Below are 15,604 nucleotides of genomic sequence, written 5' to 3' on the forward strand. Positions count from 1 at the left end.
GGGAGCCAAGCATGGGTTCTTAAATTACTTTAGCTGCGCAGGAGTTGCTACAATCCTTCTTCTTGCAATGCACGGGTAATATAAAAGCCCCAAACCATGTGAGATGACAGCCTTAACAGAGCTCTTCTGTATGCTGACACCAAAACAATTTCTGGAATGTTGATACTGCAGAGGGGAGAAGTCACTGGTGGGTTTTTCCCCATGCATGGTCCAGGACTTTTCACATTATTTCCATCAGTGCACAAGAACAGCCATGTAGTGGCTTCTTTGCCACTGGACGTAAGTATGAACTATGGTCTAGGATTCTGGTTTCTTTTTACAATCAAGTGGTGTATAAATTTTATGAAATAAATAAAAATAAAAATAAATAGTCCACAATTCAGTATTGAGAGGCAATAGAATCTGAAAATGCTAAGAGTGAAGTATAGAGCTAGTTTAGGCTTCAGGTCATCCTGCACACACAGAGAGAGAAACTCACACGAACACCTAGCACATGCTGGTATGTTAGTTTTCTACTTTGAAATGATTCCTTTTTAAAATTTAGAGGGGAAAAAAAAATTGGGGGGGGGGGATGCCATTTGCAGTCCATCCTGCCACTTCATTCTCACTTTATTCTGCTGCATATGTGGTCCTGGTCTAAGTTGCACAGAATAAGGTGGCCAAATTCTGATTCATGCTACTTCAGACAGAAAATGGGAATTCACATTTCTGAATAGTTCCTCACATAAAATTCTTCCACACAGAAAACTATCTGTGTTTTCTGTGTTTAAAACAGTCCAGGAGCTTTTTACTTGCATTCTAGAATATAAGTACCAACTGCAAAGTGAAGTAATTGACAATTTTACAACCTCATTCTGCAGAACTTGTAACTCTGCTTCTGCCCTGTGAATGTGGTGGTCCCACGTCTTGCCAACAGTAATGTCTAAAAGTTGCTATTGGTGATAAATTAAGTGCCCAGTGTCACCTCAAACACTTACAATGTACACTCTGAAATTAGTTATAAATATACCTGCAAAGACAACATATCTATTTATGTATTGCATATAATGTGTATGGACACATAACCCTGAAACTATCTTTACCCAACTTTCCACTACAGTGAAATTTTACTTCAGCATTTCCCATTACCAACAGATGTTTATAATGGTGCTGCTCACTGACATCCTGTACTGAAACAGAAGGTCCCTGTACCCCCATGTGCTAAGCTAGAAATTTGGCATTGAAAGCAGAGGGGCAAGATGACAGTTGAGGGGGCAGGGAGGTTGTGGAATGATGACAGACTGCCCCAAGTGGGGAGGTGGAGAAGTAAAAGTCTGCACATTACGAATCAGTAATTGTGGATTTAAATAAAAGAAAGTGCATGCGAAAATACTTTGCATAATCAAGTTACATCTCAAAATGATTTACTGGAATGGGCCACGATCCAGAGATACCTATGCCCAAAGCCCCATTCAACTGATGGCTAGCGTTTTCAGCTTTGACTACACCAATCACCTGCTGGAAGCAGGCCTAGTCCCACCATCTTTCCACCTTTCCAAATAGGTGATCAGCACCATCTGTTCACCACTAACCACAAGTCTTTGATCCAGCAACAAGAATGGTGTGTGCAGCCACACACACACCCCGCCATGCCCAATTGGCATGATGGAGTACTACCTATATATTTTTATTAGCAATGTTTATAAAATAAAGTGATGTTGTAATTAATACACCCCCTATGCAGAACATATTATGCATCAATCTAGCAATAAGGGGGAAAGGCCAAAGAAAAAGTAAATGCAAAGTTTTGGAATTACCATAATTAAAACATTACCAGTTCTGCGCAATTCGGTGCACTGGAATACTGAGATATAAGGAAGAATATAGTTTGTGTGTATACAATCTGTAAACTCCAAAGGAAGTTAAACTTTTCTCTATTTTTACTAATACTGCTTTTTCTAATTACCATATTTTTCGCCCTATTGGACGCACTGGCCCATAAGACGTACCTAATTTGCAGGGGGGGGAATCAAGGAAAAAATATGACCCCCCCCCCCGTAGCTCTGGGACCTTCTCCCTGCTTTTGCGGGAGGTGGCGGAATTCCCCCACCTCCCACAAAAGCCTACAGGAGCCGTGCACAACTCCTACGGGCTTTTCGACCAGGAGGGAGAAGGGACTGAAATGGCCAGTCAGTCCCTTCTCCCTCCTCGGGGAAAAGCCCCCAAAAGCGGCGCGCTCTTCAAAGGGCGCGCGGCTCCTGCGGGCTTTTCTACGAGGTGGGGGAATTCCCCCACCTCCTAGGAAAGCCAGCAGAAGCCGCGGAGCCCCTTTAAAGAGCGTGCGGCTTTTGCGGGAGGTGGGGGAATTCCCCCATCTCCCACAAAAGCCCACAGGAGGGAGAAGGGTCAGACTCGGCCAGTCAGTCCCTTCTCCCTCCTTGGGAAAAGCCCCCAAGAGCTGCGCGCTCTTTAAAGGCTGTGCGGCTCCTACGGGCTTTTCTACAAGGATGGGGAATTCCCCCATCTCCCGCAAAAGCCCACAGGAGAGTTGGAGAGTAGCGGGAAGGCATCGCACGCCTTCCTGCCACCCCCCAATCTCTGGGGCTGGCGATGGGGGAAGCACTGCTTTCCCCACCGCCAGCCTCAAACCCGGGTTGGAGAGTAGCTGGAAGGCGTCGCTCGCCTTCGTGCTGCCCCCCAATCTCTGGGGCTGGCAATGGGGGAAGCGCCGCTTTCCCCACCGCCAGCCTCCAACCCGGGTTGGAGAGTAGCGGGAAGGCGTCGCACGCCTTCCCACTGCCCCCCATCCTCTGGGGCTGGCCATGGGGGAAGCACTGCTTTCCCCACCGCCAGCCTCAAAGCCGGGTCGGAGAGTAGCCGGAAGGCGTCGCGCGCCTTCCCGCTGCCCCCCATCCTCTGGGGCTGGCGATGGAGGAGGCGCTGCTTTCCCCCACCGCCAGCCTCAAAGAGCAGACTCTCCTGGCTTCAGCGGAAGCAATGCAAAGCCTCCGGAGCGCAGGCTTCGGAGGCTTCGCGTTGCTATCGCTGAAGCCAAGGAGCCTGCATTCGCCCCATAAGACGCACACACATTTTCCCTTCATTTTTGGAGGGGAAAAAGTGCGTCTTATAGGGCGAAAAATACGGTATTTAATTGTTGTTTTAAACTGAATGGTTATGGAAAAAGATGTGTTTGCCACTTCATTTCTTTTATAAAGGTCTTATAGTTATTTCTGTTTACTTTTTAATTCAAAAATTTAAGAGGTTTGTTAAGAAGGGGGAGGAATCATAAATCTGTCCATTAGTAGGCATTTCTACCTTGCGCTCAGATGAATTCTCATCAAATTTGATTTGCTGACTGGTGGCCAGAACAGATGTTATCTTAATGGAAGAGAGAAGAAAATTAAGTGTGTTGAGCCACTGAGCCACTTCTGAATTTCTATGGCTCAGTTTGTAGTCCTTCTAAGTTGGAAAATATTAGCATGTTCTTTTCACAATGATCTATTAAGTCCACACCTAAGACTGTATGAATGACATTTTATTTTTCTTTTATTTAGTATATGGCATATGGTATTGAAAACTGAATGGCAGTGTACTTAGAGTCTAACTATATGCAATCGTGTTTTATAATAGAGGTTACTGTCAAACAAATATTAAAATGGGGAGCAGAGAGCATCTTCTGTGCAGAGAAGAACAGGCATAAGGGGGCTGCTGAACCCGTCTACAATTTCCCTCTCCCTTGGCTGCACCCTGAGACTGGTTGCTAAATTCAGTTCTGATGTGCACACTTTTGTGGGGGTTCAGGCATAGCAAACACTCTGACCTCACATATTTGGACCCTCCTGCATTTTCTAAACTTAAAAATGGTCTCCACTCTGTCATACACTTGTTTGGCATGAACATATTCTAACATGTGGAATTGTGTTGCCATCCTGTCTCATTAGACTTTTGAGCGTCTAATTTCCCCATAAAATAGGTGGCACCACCCAGTCCAGCACTTCTGATTTGTACACAGTGATTCATGGGAGCAGGGTCTTGCTGATACATTTCAATGCAGAAGCTTCTGCTCATGGCATGAAGTCTTCCTGGTCATTCATATGAACTGGACAGTAGCTACTCCTGCAGACATTCATGTGCAGACTGTAGCCCCAGAGAACTTCAGACTGGGTCTATCACCTTTCTCCTGCCAAAACCAAACTAGGGACCTCAACAACATAGCATATTTAAATGAGTAGAGCTCTTTATAGAGAAATACAGAACTGCAGTCAAAACTCAAACAACCAAAACTTTGCTGTAAACAAGAATTTGATCTACCGGTTTTTATCTTGTGATGCTTCATTATGTATTTTGTTATTGTGTGTATGTGTAGAGAGAGAGAGAGAGTACAATTGTAAGCTCACCTTGGAAGTGTGAATAAATTCTTAGATTAACAAGCATGAATGATAAAACTATGAAAGATATAATATTGTAAGAACAACTGCTAAAGACCAATGTTTGGGTGACCAAATGGTTCTCATCTTTCCTTTCCAACTGTTGTTTGTCCTTGTGCATGTTAAGGGAGTCTTAAAAGTTCCACAAATCTTAACAGAAAAAAATATACTATTATACTATTATGTTGCTAGCCATATATTTCACACACAGAGAGCTTTACTTTTCTCTTTCTAATTTTAATTGTATACATTTCTAGATCGGAGAAGCAAAACAATCATGAAGTAGAATGGGAACAGTAATTAAGTAAACTTAAGTAATCCAACCTTTCATCCCCATGCCTTTTCCTTACATGAAATGCAACTGTTAGAAATTCTTCCATTTCCCAATTAATTGTACAGAAATTTCTTTATCGCCATTAGCTCAGATAACAAACTAGCCCAAGAGGTCTGCTCTGGGAGTCACTGAAAAACATAATGATGTGCAGGCAAGTGACAATTCCATTATGACTTAACGGAGGAGTCCTCACCCTTTTGAGGCCATGGCTGTGGGTACCACAAAATGCTCATGTCACAAAAGAAAACTGGCACTGCTCAGACAATCTACAGCTGTCCCAATACAGAAAAGAAAGCACTCCTCCCCCAAAAAGCAACTCCCACCCGCCAAAAAACAAAAATCCTAACCTCTTAACTTTTTTTTTTTTTTTAATGTTAGAAATTGGGATAGGTGGGGAAATCTTGGAAGGCGCCAACAGGGGTGTCTGAAAGGATCCTGTTTGGGAACCCAGCCTTAACATAGTAGGTTTCTTGGTTTCCTTGATAACGCAGTGCCTCAGTTATATATGGTAAGCTTCTTGGGGTAGCACTTTAGTTAGTTTGCTTTGATGGTTACTTTTTATAGTATTTTGTTGTAGCTACATAAAACAACAACTTCTATTGCAGTGCCTAATGATAAATAAGTATCAGTGGTATAAGCCTATGGGATGATATATCTGTGTCAGCCCACTTGTGGAACTGACCTCCGCAAGCAGAACAGGATTTCCTTTCTATTGCAGCCCCCACCCCCAAAATCTGCACAGGAGGTTGGGGTTGGGAGAACCTCTAAAATAATTTAGAGGGCACTATGAAGCATCAGAGGGACGCGGGTGGCGCTGTAGGTTAAAACACAGAGCCTAGGACTTGCCAATCAGAAGGTTGGCGGTTCGAATCCGTGCGACAGGGTGAGCTCCTGTTGTTCGGTCCCTGCTCCTGCCAACCTAGCAGTTCGAAAGCACGTTAAAGTGCAAGTAGATAAATAGGTACCACTCTGGCGGGAAGGTAAACGGCGTTTCCGTGCGCTGCTCTGGTTCGCCAGAAGCAGCTTAGTCATGCTGGCCACATGACCCAGAAGCTGTACGCCGGCTCCCTCAGCCAATAAAGCGAGATGAGCGCCGCAACCCCAGAGTCGGTCACGACTGGACCTAATGGTCAGGGGTCCCTTTACCTTTAGAAGCATCAGTGACAGAGGGATAAGGGAAAGCCCTATCATGTGCCCTTGTGCAACAATGGCTATTGCCCACCGTTTCCATTTTAATACTTTATTATCACCTTGGAAAAAACAAAAGTAGAGAATGCTTTACATTGGGGTATTTTACACTAAAATTGTACCCAATTATTTTGCTTTTTTGTACCCAATTATTTGCAACCTGGAGAATATGCGGGGCCTGTAAGCAAGTCCTGTTCGCTAGCCTGAAAGTTTCAACTCAAGAACCTGGTACGAAACATTTATAACAAACTGCAGTGATAAACATCTGTCCAGGCCTCACCCTGCTGCAATTTGTTCTTCAAAACTGAAACAACAGCTTATTAAATACATTTGATGACCATTTCACATGGGGGTTCTGTACTACAAACAGAAAAGCAGACGCACGTGTGCTACATGAATTGCTCAGGGTAAAAACCTTCAGATTCCCTTTTTGAATCTGAAGATTTGATTGCAACATTGGCATGGGAATCTGCTGCTCAAAAGAAACACACACACTTCATAAATCCCACTGGACAAACTAGTGTCTAGGAATGAACTGTGTGCTGGGAAATTCCCATATCAAATCTCATCACAGATATAAGGGACTTGTTGGACTTTAGGCACCTTCCCCGCCCTCTGCACAATATATGAAAATAAAAATAAGGTAGTTATCAATGAAGTGTTATATAAATACTAAATATGGCAAGTAGTCAACATTGTTCTTTCCCAGCCTTAACTTTTTAAAAGCTCCAATTCAATGCTTCCCAGCAGAGCATACTCCTATATTTAATAAAACTCTTACTGCTTTTGACTTAATCATTCACAGCTCAAAAACTATGTTGGCATGCAAACTTAAATTTTCACATTTACACATCACTTTGAACCATAGTTAAAATAAACTTAATGTTAGTGCACAACCTGCTTGTGAAATCGTGGTTGCTTTGCTTCGTCCCTGCTCGCTATCTCTATCACTGTGCTGGAAAACAAGCCTTGGTCTGGCTTAAGTGTTACATCTGAATCTGGGCTTCTGATTTGTTTCTCCACAAACCAGGAAGAGTAAGCCAAGAACAAACATTGGTTGCTAGTGGTTTCTTTGGAGAGAAATAAACCACGACCCCAGGCCTTGGACATAATGCTAAGCTGGACGAGTTTATCTCCTGGCAGTGTGGAAGAAGCAGGGAGGGAGTAAAGTGACCATAATTACAGCAGTGTGTATAAGCATGCTGCCCATTCTCATTAAACCAAAGTTTATTTAAACCATGGTTCCAAGTGGTGTGTGAACCAAGCTAACGTTAACATATCTGAAGAGCAGCTTATTTATTTTTGCAAAAAATTTCAGTATGAAAATACATTTGATGGAAATACAGTTCCATCATTTCCATGGTGCACAAGAGGAATGCAGAAGGACATTTTAAACAAATATTGGCACACCTGATAAAATTGGTCATGTTTGAAAATGCATTGCTTTAAATGCCCATTTTACTGCTTTTAGTAGAAACTTTACAATTGTTCTGAATGGGTTTGTGATTTTGCCTCATACAAAACGATGGGAAAGAAGATAATCAGAAATTACTTTTGTAGCGTTATATCGCAGGGTGTCCCTGGTCAACAACTTCGGCTGATGCTCCCCCGAAAAAAGCTCAAGAACTTAGATGGGTAGATCACTGCCAGTTTTTTTTATAGTGGGAGCAGATCGCAGTCTCTTGGAAGTTGGACGTGCCTGCATTATATGAATTAAATGCTGTAGATAATTATTATTTTTAAAAAGGAAATCAAGGCAACTCACAATGTATTTGTTCTACATTTCATATACATGTTGTAAAAGAGCAAAACAAAAATGTTGGAGATTCTTTATTAATGTATTCCAGACTAAACAGCTGAATTGTTGTCACTTAAAAAGAACTCTTATGAATGGAGAGCCACATTCAACTATTTAAACAAAGTAACCAAGATTCAACTTTTGACTCCAGAATTTTAAACAATTCTAGGTTCACACCATGTTATCCCTTTACCCTCAAGTTTGCCAACATCAGGTAATTGGCTTTTGTTAAACATGGGTATTTCTTTTTAGGGAGATGAAAGATTCTATTAGAACAGTACAAACCCAAGTAGAGGTGAAAACTATTCAGTGTGGCTATTTCACTTCATTACCAGCTATGTTGTTTAAATTGATACAAATGGTCTCCTTCTGTTTCTGACTGTCGGCTTGTCTGATTAGTCCAACTAATTGTTCGGGCTCGGGAAGATCTCCTATATCTAAATAGAAGATGTGCAGTTTGTAACCTGCTTAATTCGCCTTATGTCCTGCATGGCCCTCAGTATGGTGTTCATTAAAGTATCAGCTGTTTTGTTTGTAGAAATGGCAGTATAAGCACAGGCATATTTTTCTTTGTTAAAAAGGCCAGATTGTCCATAAATAATACACACTGTGTTGAAAAAGGCAAAAAAAAAAAAAAAAATCATCAGGTACATATGAAGGTATTTTTAAATGTCCCCAAGTAACACCTCCTCCTACAGTTATACTGAAGACAATGACAGCAATTATATTATATGTATTAGATGACAGGGGTTTAGGACAGAATGAAGCCAACTGGTCCAAATGTTGACATTTGTACTGCAACTTAACATTTAAATGACAAATCTAGAAAGCCAGAGTGTACACACACATTAGGCTTTCTGCTTAGTTCTCCACCCCTCTCCAAACTGGCTGCTGTACTGAAGTGGATTAGCAATTCAGCACTACGTTATTAATGGGTAAACAAAGAAGAAAGATATGTTTTCTCAGTATTTCTCTCCATCCAAGCTTCATTCCAGCATTACAGTGGTTATTTTTCTGTACCTGCAAATTTTGTACCAGCTCCTGCCAACACAGCAGTTTGAAAGCATACCAGCGTGAGTAGATAAATAGGTACTGCTGTGGTGGGTAGATAAATGGTATTTCCATACGCTCTGGCACTCGTCATGGTGTCCCGCGTGCCAGAAGCGGTTTAGTCACGCTGGCCACATGATCCAGAAAAGCTGTCTGCGGACAAACGTCGGCTCCCCTGGCCTGAAAGTGAAGATGAGTGCCGCACCCCACAGTCAAATTCGACTGGACTTAACCACCCAGGGGTCCTTTATGTTCACCTTATTTATTTATTTATTTTTATTTTTTTTAAAATATTTTTTAATAGAAGAATAAACAACCTAACAAAATCTAACAATAAAAAGCCAAATCAATAAAATGACAGTAAAACAACACAAATACAATAACAGGGGAAGCCAGAAGTTATTAGCAGCCAACGAAAGCTTGGATGAAGAAGGATATTTTAAATTGCTGGTGTAGGAACCCAATAGTCAGTGCCTGCCTGATCTCCAGGGGAGATCATTCCACAAGGTATGTACCACTGTGTGGTGGACAACTGCAGGCTGTGGTACAGTGAACAGGTCCTCCACAAATCGCTGTGGCTGGTCTGGTCAATACAGGAGAAGATATTCTTTCAGACAACCTGGTTCTGAGCTGTTTGGGGCCTCATAGCTCAGTATTAAAACCTTATACTTGGCTTGATAGTTAACTGGCTGCCACTGCAGTTCTTTCAGAACAGCTATTATACTGAATGCATTTAGGAACTTACCGTATTTTTCGCCCTATAGGACGCACTTTTCCCCCTCCAAAAATGAAAGGGAAATGTGTGTGCATCCTATGGGGCGAATGCTTCAGGAAGCTATCTGCAAGCCGTGGGAGACGTAGCTCTCCCACGGCTAGCGGAGAGCTTGCCTGCACCCAGAAGCTTGGGGCGCGGCTCTCCCACGGCTAGCAGAGACCTTGCCGGCACCCAGGAGCGCTGAGCTGAGCTCAGCACGCCCCAAGTTTCGGGCTTCGCGCAGCCCTCTGCTAGCCGTGGGAGAGTCGCGCGGCTCTCCCACGGCTAGCGGAGACCTTGCCGGCACCCAGAAGCTTGGGGCGCGCTGAGCTCAGCACGCCTCAAGCTTCGGGCTTCGCGCAGCGCTCTGCTAGCCGTGGGAGAGCTGCGCGAAGTCGCGCGGCTCTCCCACGGCTAGCGGATAGCAGCCTGTTCTGGGGGCTGGGGTCGGGGGAAGCTCGGGCTTCCTCCGCCCCAGCCCCGCACCTGGGGGGGAAATAATTTTTTTCCCTTTATTTCCCCCCCCAAAAAAAACCTAGGTGCGTCCTATGGGCCGGTGTGTCCTATGGGGCGAAAAATACGGTACCTGCCACTTTCTGCACCAACCTTAAGGGTAGCTCCACAAATGGAGGTTTCTTAGAAAACCACTTCAGGATTTTTAAAAAACGAGTTTTCAATATATGCACAGATCATTAGCTAATTGCTAGAGTGGGTCATAAAAAGCAGGATATTCAAAGTGGGTCTTAAGCTCCTTATCAGAGATATTTGAGACACTGTCAAAGTAGTCTCAAGGTCCAGGTAATACTGGGGCACAGACTTGCTTAAATTGGCGCAAATATATATGTATGTATGTATGTATGTATGTATGTATGTATTATGTGAATTATAGTGATGCTCACTGTGTTTAATGCTCTGTCCAAAAAAGAACACTGTATATGGAAATATTAAAGTGATTACAAGACAAGAGGACAACACTGATTAAGAAGCAAGTGACAGGGAAAATTATTACAAGACATAAGTGGAAAAGTGATATGCCAATGGCCTTTGTCACTACAGATCTGTAGCTGTTCAAGTAAAAGCAAACTACACAGAAGCTATTATTAATAAATGACTATTAAAAGCTTGCTAAGTAAGCATCTGGTGTTGGATGCAGCAGAAGAAAGCTTTGCTGCTATTTAGAGGGAATAAAATATGGCAGACTGGATAAGTTTCAGCAGCGAATGTTCTACACAGCCTGAATTGTTCATCACCATTAGCATCCTATTCCAGATAATATTTTTGAATGATATCCTAAACACCTGCCAAAGCATTATAATTTCCTGTTTTGCTCAGCATCTATCTACATAGTTGGATACAACACTTAGTTATTTCTAACCACCACATGATGCAAGGAAATACACCTACCAACATTTGTACCTGGGGTGCTGAAATTATTTACAAAGCATCCACATGGAAGCATGTTCTAATATTCAAAAGGAAAAGCACACGTGAAAATAAAGAATGATAGACAGTAGAACATTGTTCAAGAAGCTAAAGATACCATTATTACAAGACAAAAGTTTAGAAGTGATACACCAATTGTCTTTTCTACACCTACGGTGTATCACTAAGGCAACACACAAAGAGTCTGAGAAGCTTCCAGAGATGGTCAAAGCTGAGATATTTACTGGAGTACTCCCAGTGACTGTTATTGATTTCTTGGCTACTCTTGAAAAAGCAATGTCGGCAGTATTTCTACCATTGCTTATAGTTGGGACAGCCAATGTGGTGCCCTCCACATCAATTGTGGCACAGGTAACTGCTGTTTTTCGGCCTAGTTGAAGAGTTGCTTCCCTTTGAAGGGATGCCAACCCCCTTGACACACAATGTGAGATTTTGCAGTGGCGTTGTCAGTGCATATCAACATGTGGAATGGTGCTGAAGCTGTGCAAAGTGGACCAAAGCCAACCTGGCTGCCCGCAACTTGAGCCAATTGATGGATCGCCTTTTGTCGGTTGCTGTCCAAACCCCTTGCACATATTGAGCTTGACAATGCCCCCCCCCCATCCTCGGAGGAATCTAGAGGGTATGATCATCAAGAGATGTGGAGCAAGGTAAGGGCTGTTCAACCATGGAATGGACTCTCTTTCAGAGGCTGGATGGCCATCTGTCATAGATGCTTTAGTTGAGATTCCTGCAGTGCAGTGTTGAACGAGATGGCCCTCAGGATCCCTTCCAGCTCTACAATTCTAGGATTCCATGCTATGAGTATGCTGATGACACCCAACACTATTTCACCTTGTCAACTGAGCCAAGTGAGGTTGTACCAGTCCTGAATAGTCCCTGGATGCAGTGGTGGGCTGGATGAAGGTCAATAAACTGAGAATGATTCCAGTCTGTAGGTGCTTCTCATGCTGTATGCAGACATACAGCCTGCAGGTTTATTGTTTTACTGTGGGTTATTGTTTTAATAATCATATATGTGTAAACCACCCTGAGATTAGTTATGATAGCATAGAAATGTACTGAATAAATGAATGATATTCTGGGGATGCTCCGAGATCCAACAGTGTCACTGGAGGCAGCTATAGCTGTTCTTGAATAGTGACAGTCTTGCTACCATGATTCATTAATTCCTATAATGCAATGATGTCTTAGTTACAGAGCCCATCCTGCCCCTTCATATTAAATTCCTGAGTTGCAACATTTGGGCTAGGAAAATTACATAAAGTCCACTCCACCCCTAATATCTGCTGCATACCTTATTTTAAATAATAGCATAAAACTGAGATGATGAATCTTGGATGCATATGGCACTAAATTAAAATGCAGTCTGTGTTTCACTGTAAAAAAGCCATGAAGATGAAATGGATGCTTTATATAAAATATTTACATATAGAACGTAAAAATGTACTATGGTTGGTAACCTTTATGACTTTGGGGAACCATGTATTTACATATCTCTATCTTCGCATGTGCGTATCTGTGTGTTGTGTATATATTTTTAACAGTTGACAGCTGTTTTAGAGCATACAGAGAAGCCAAGCTGAATGAGGGCCTTGATTACTTCAAGATTAGCTATCTTAAGTTTCTATTCATTTTAAGTGTTGTTAGTGCGAAGAGTCATTAGTCACTTCCTTGTCTCATAGAACATCAGCATACATTTACATTGTTAATGAACATTTGGGGTAAATGAATTAATGGCACTTTTAAACATCAATTCAATACTAATAACTTTGTATGTTGCAGCAATGTTAAGGTTCAGATAAAAACTATAAAGTCTTCTGTGACTAGGTAACTAATTGCTCAAGGCACGCACACCCGCGCACACACACACAAAGTACAACTGATTAAAAATACTTCCCAAAGATGTTAAAAATCATGGTTAAGAACTAACATTTTATTCTATACTATTAATTGATGTAGGCTGAGAAAAACCAAGCAATCATGAACTTAAAAATGTTTCATTAAAATAGCTTCCTAGTATGTCCAAACTTTTAAATATGAATGATACATTCTGTTGGACTAGTGTAATGTAAAATATTTGGATAACCAAATATTTGAGTAACTGTGAATATAATTTACATAAAAGCACATTAATTTTTGAAGACACATTGAATTATTAAGTTCACTGATTTTTGATAAGCCAGATATGAACAACAAGGCATGAACAACAAGGCATTTGATTATCATAACATTTCCCCTATTTTTGTGCCCTCGGGGAAGGAACAAGTGGGATAATTCTATCATAATTTCAAAACGTACTTACAGCGGTAGTGGGCTTGTATGGTGGGACCAAGCCACTCTCCTGACACCAGCATAACTGCTGTTTTCCTGGGCAGGGCTGGGGCAATGGTGAGATATGGGCTATGAGGGTGTACTGGATGAGCCAGTGCTGCCAATCTGGCACTCCAACTGGGGCATCTGTGCAGCCCCAACCTCAGCTATGACTCAAGAGCTATGAGCAACAGTGATGCTGGTGAATGGAGGGCCAGCTCTGTGGCTCTGCTCCCCTGCATTAGCTGCTGAATAATGCCGACAAAGGTCCGTATAGTTAAAGCTATGGTTTTCCCAGTAGTGAATTGAGAGCTGGACCATAAAGAAGGCTGATCGCCGAAGAATTGATGTGTTTGAATTATGGTGCTGGAGGAGACTCTTGAGAGTCCCATGGACTTCAAGAAGATCAAACCTATCCATCCTTAAGGAAATCAGCCCTGAGTGCTCACTGGAAGGACAGATCCTGAAGCTGAGGCTCCAGTTCTTTGGCCACCTCATGAGAAGAGAAGACTCCCTGGAAAAGACCCTGGTGTTGGGAAAGATTGAGGGCACAAGGAACAAGGAAAAGGGGACGACAGAGGACGAGATGGTTGGATAGTGTGAGTTTGACCAAGCTGCGGGAGGCAGTGGAAGACAGAGTGCCTGGTGTGCTCTGGTCCATGGGGTCACGAAGAGTCGGACACGACTAAATGACTAAACAACAACAAATAGCCACAATTATTAAGACCCACATTTGTCTACATTCAGCAACAGAGGCTGAGATCCAACATAGCATAAGTGGGCACTCACACAATGGGGCTTCTCCTTCATTTCCTACTCCATGAAGCAAATTCTGAGTGCACACAGGGGGTTGGAGGGGGAGAAGAGAATTAAAAGTCCTATTACACAAGTAGCCTTTGTATGTTGTGCAGAGTATCTGAAAAGGATACCTATGCACATTTAGCTACACTTGCACGGACACCCCTTTCCAATGTTTCACTGTAATGTGCTGAGGTCAGGGGGCCAGCCACACTGAGATTGGGGCTAGGGGTGTGTGGTCATGCTTACCCCTCTATGTACTGTATATGTATGGGCAGAGCATCTGAAGAACCAAATAGTAGTCGGTAATAACAGATAGGTAGGAAGTTCAAGTAACCAATTTGCATCACTCAAGGTACTATACTATGTTTTCATTGAACTTCTATTATATTTCACCTTCAATACTGAAAATCTGTGGCCTGAAAATAAATAGTATGCCAATATATCATCATAAATCTAGTTGTGTGGCCACATCAGCCTGCCCAAATATTATGATCTTTATGGTTCCACTTTCAGGAATGAGGTGAGTAAGAGTGAGAACCTTTTCAGCTGCTGCTTACTATCTCCATGTCCTTGTTGGAATCATCTCTGTTGAACTTAAGAGACTGAAAACACTTCCTTTCTCTTTAGTGTTTTTTCCCTGCCCCTCTACATCTTACAGTGCGTTTTTACTACTGCAAGCATTTTAACTGTTTTTGTTTTTATTCTTTCACTGGGCTTTTACTTTGTTGGCGATTCCTGAGTGTTTTTAAGATGTAGTATACAGTATTGTTTAGCTTGAGAAACAAATGAACATCACACACAATATATTAGGACAGGAGTGTCAAAGTTGACAGCTTTGATTAACAATTAAAGGTACAAGGAAATTGGAAAGTTCTGCTTGGATTGTGTTAATGCCAAATTCAAATTTAATAGGGAATTGCTAAATCTTATTTTACCGAATGAATTACTAAAGCACGAAGAAAACCAAATGAAATAATAGGAAACATAAAATAACGACCAGGTTTTGGTAATAAGAAATGGGGGGGGGGGGTTAAAGAGCTCATATTTACATGATTCCTATAGTGGATTTCAATATCACTGTTTTGTTTATGATAAGAAAAGATAACAGGGAATTAAACATTTGACTACTGTTTCAATATGAAAATAGTTGAATGTTTCTGGTTTTTGTTAGGGCCAGAATGACCAACACACACAGCGAAATGTTTCTTAAAACATTTCTGTTCAGTTATGTTTTGTTTGGGGCAGGGGAGATGGAAGACATCATAAACACATAGCCATTCAAAAATTCTCATACATTTTCTAAAACGTTAAGTGTAAAAATGATCAACTCACCTTCGTCAGGCTTGTTCACATAACTTTGCAGGGGATCAATGCCTATTTCCTGCTCTTCAGCTTGTAAAGGATGGCTAGTTTCAGTGATGGAATGGTACATATTGACACTTGGCACTTTCAATAAGTAGTAATTACCTGGGTGAATAAACAAAAACTAAAGATTAATCAAAACAGCCTCCTAATTC

The 15,604-nt window shown here is 42.0% G+C and overlaps 1 protein-coding gene across 11 annotated transcripts in view; it reads right to left on the reverse strand.

Annotated features, from left to right (window-relative positions):
* The window catches only part of TBC1D5 (TBC1 domain family member 5), a 289,716-nt gene that overhangs the window by 182,619 nt on the left and 91,493 nt on the right, over positions 1–15,604 (reverse strand). For all 11 annotated transcript variants that reach the window (XM_053359280.1, XM_053359270.1, XM_053359272.1 and 8 more), the window contains one exon: positions 15,420–15,554. In XM_053359280.1, the coding sequence (XP_053215255.1) occupies positions 15,420–15,519 (100 nt within the window). In that variant the 5' untranslated portion in view covers positions 15,520–15,554. The remainder of the gene's footprint in view (positions 1–15,419; positions 15,555–15,604) is intronic.

This window comes from Podarcis raffonei, chromosome 12, assembly GCF_027172205.1.
Source record: "Podarcis raffonei isolate rPodRaf1 chromosome 12, rPodRaf1.pri, whole genome shotgun sequence".
NCBI lineage: Eukaryota > Metazoa > Chordata > Lepidosauria > Squamata > Lacertidae > Podarcis > Podarcis raffonei.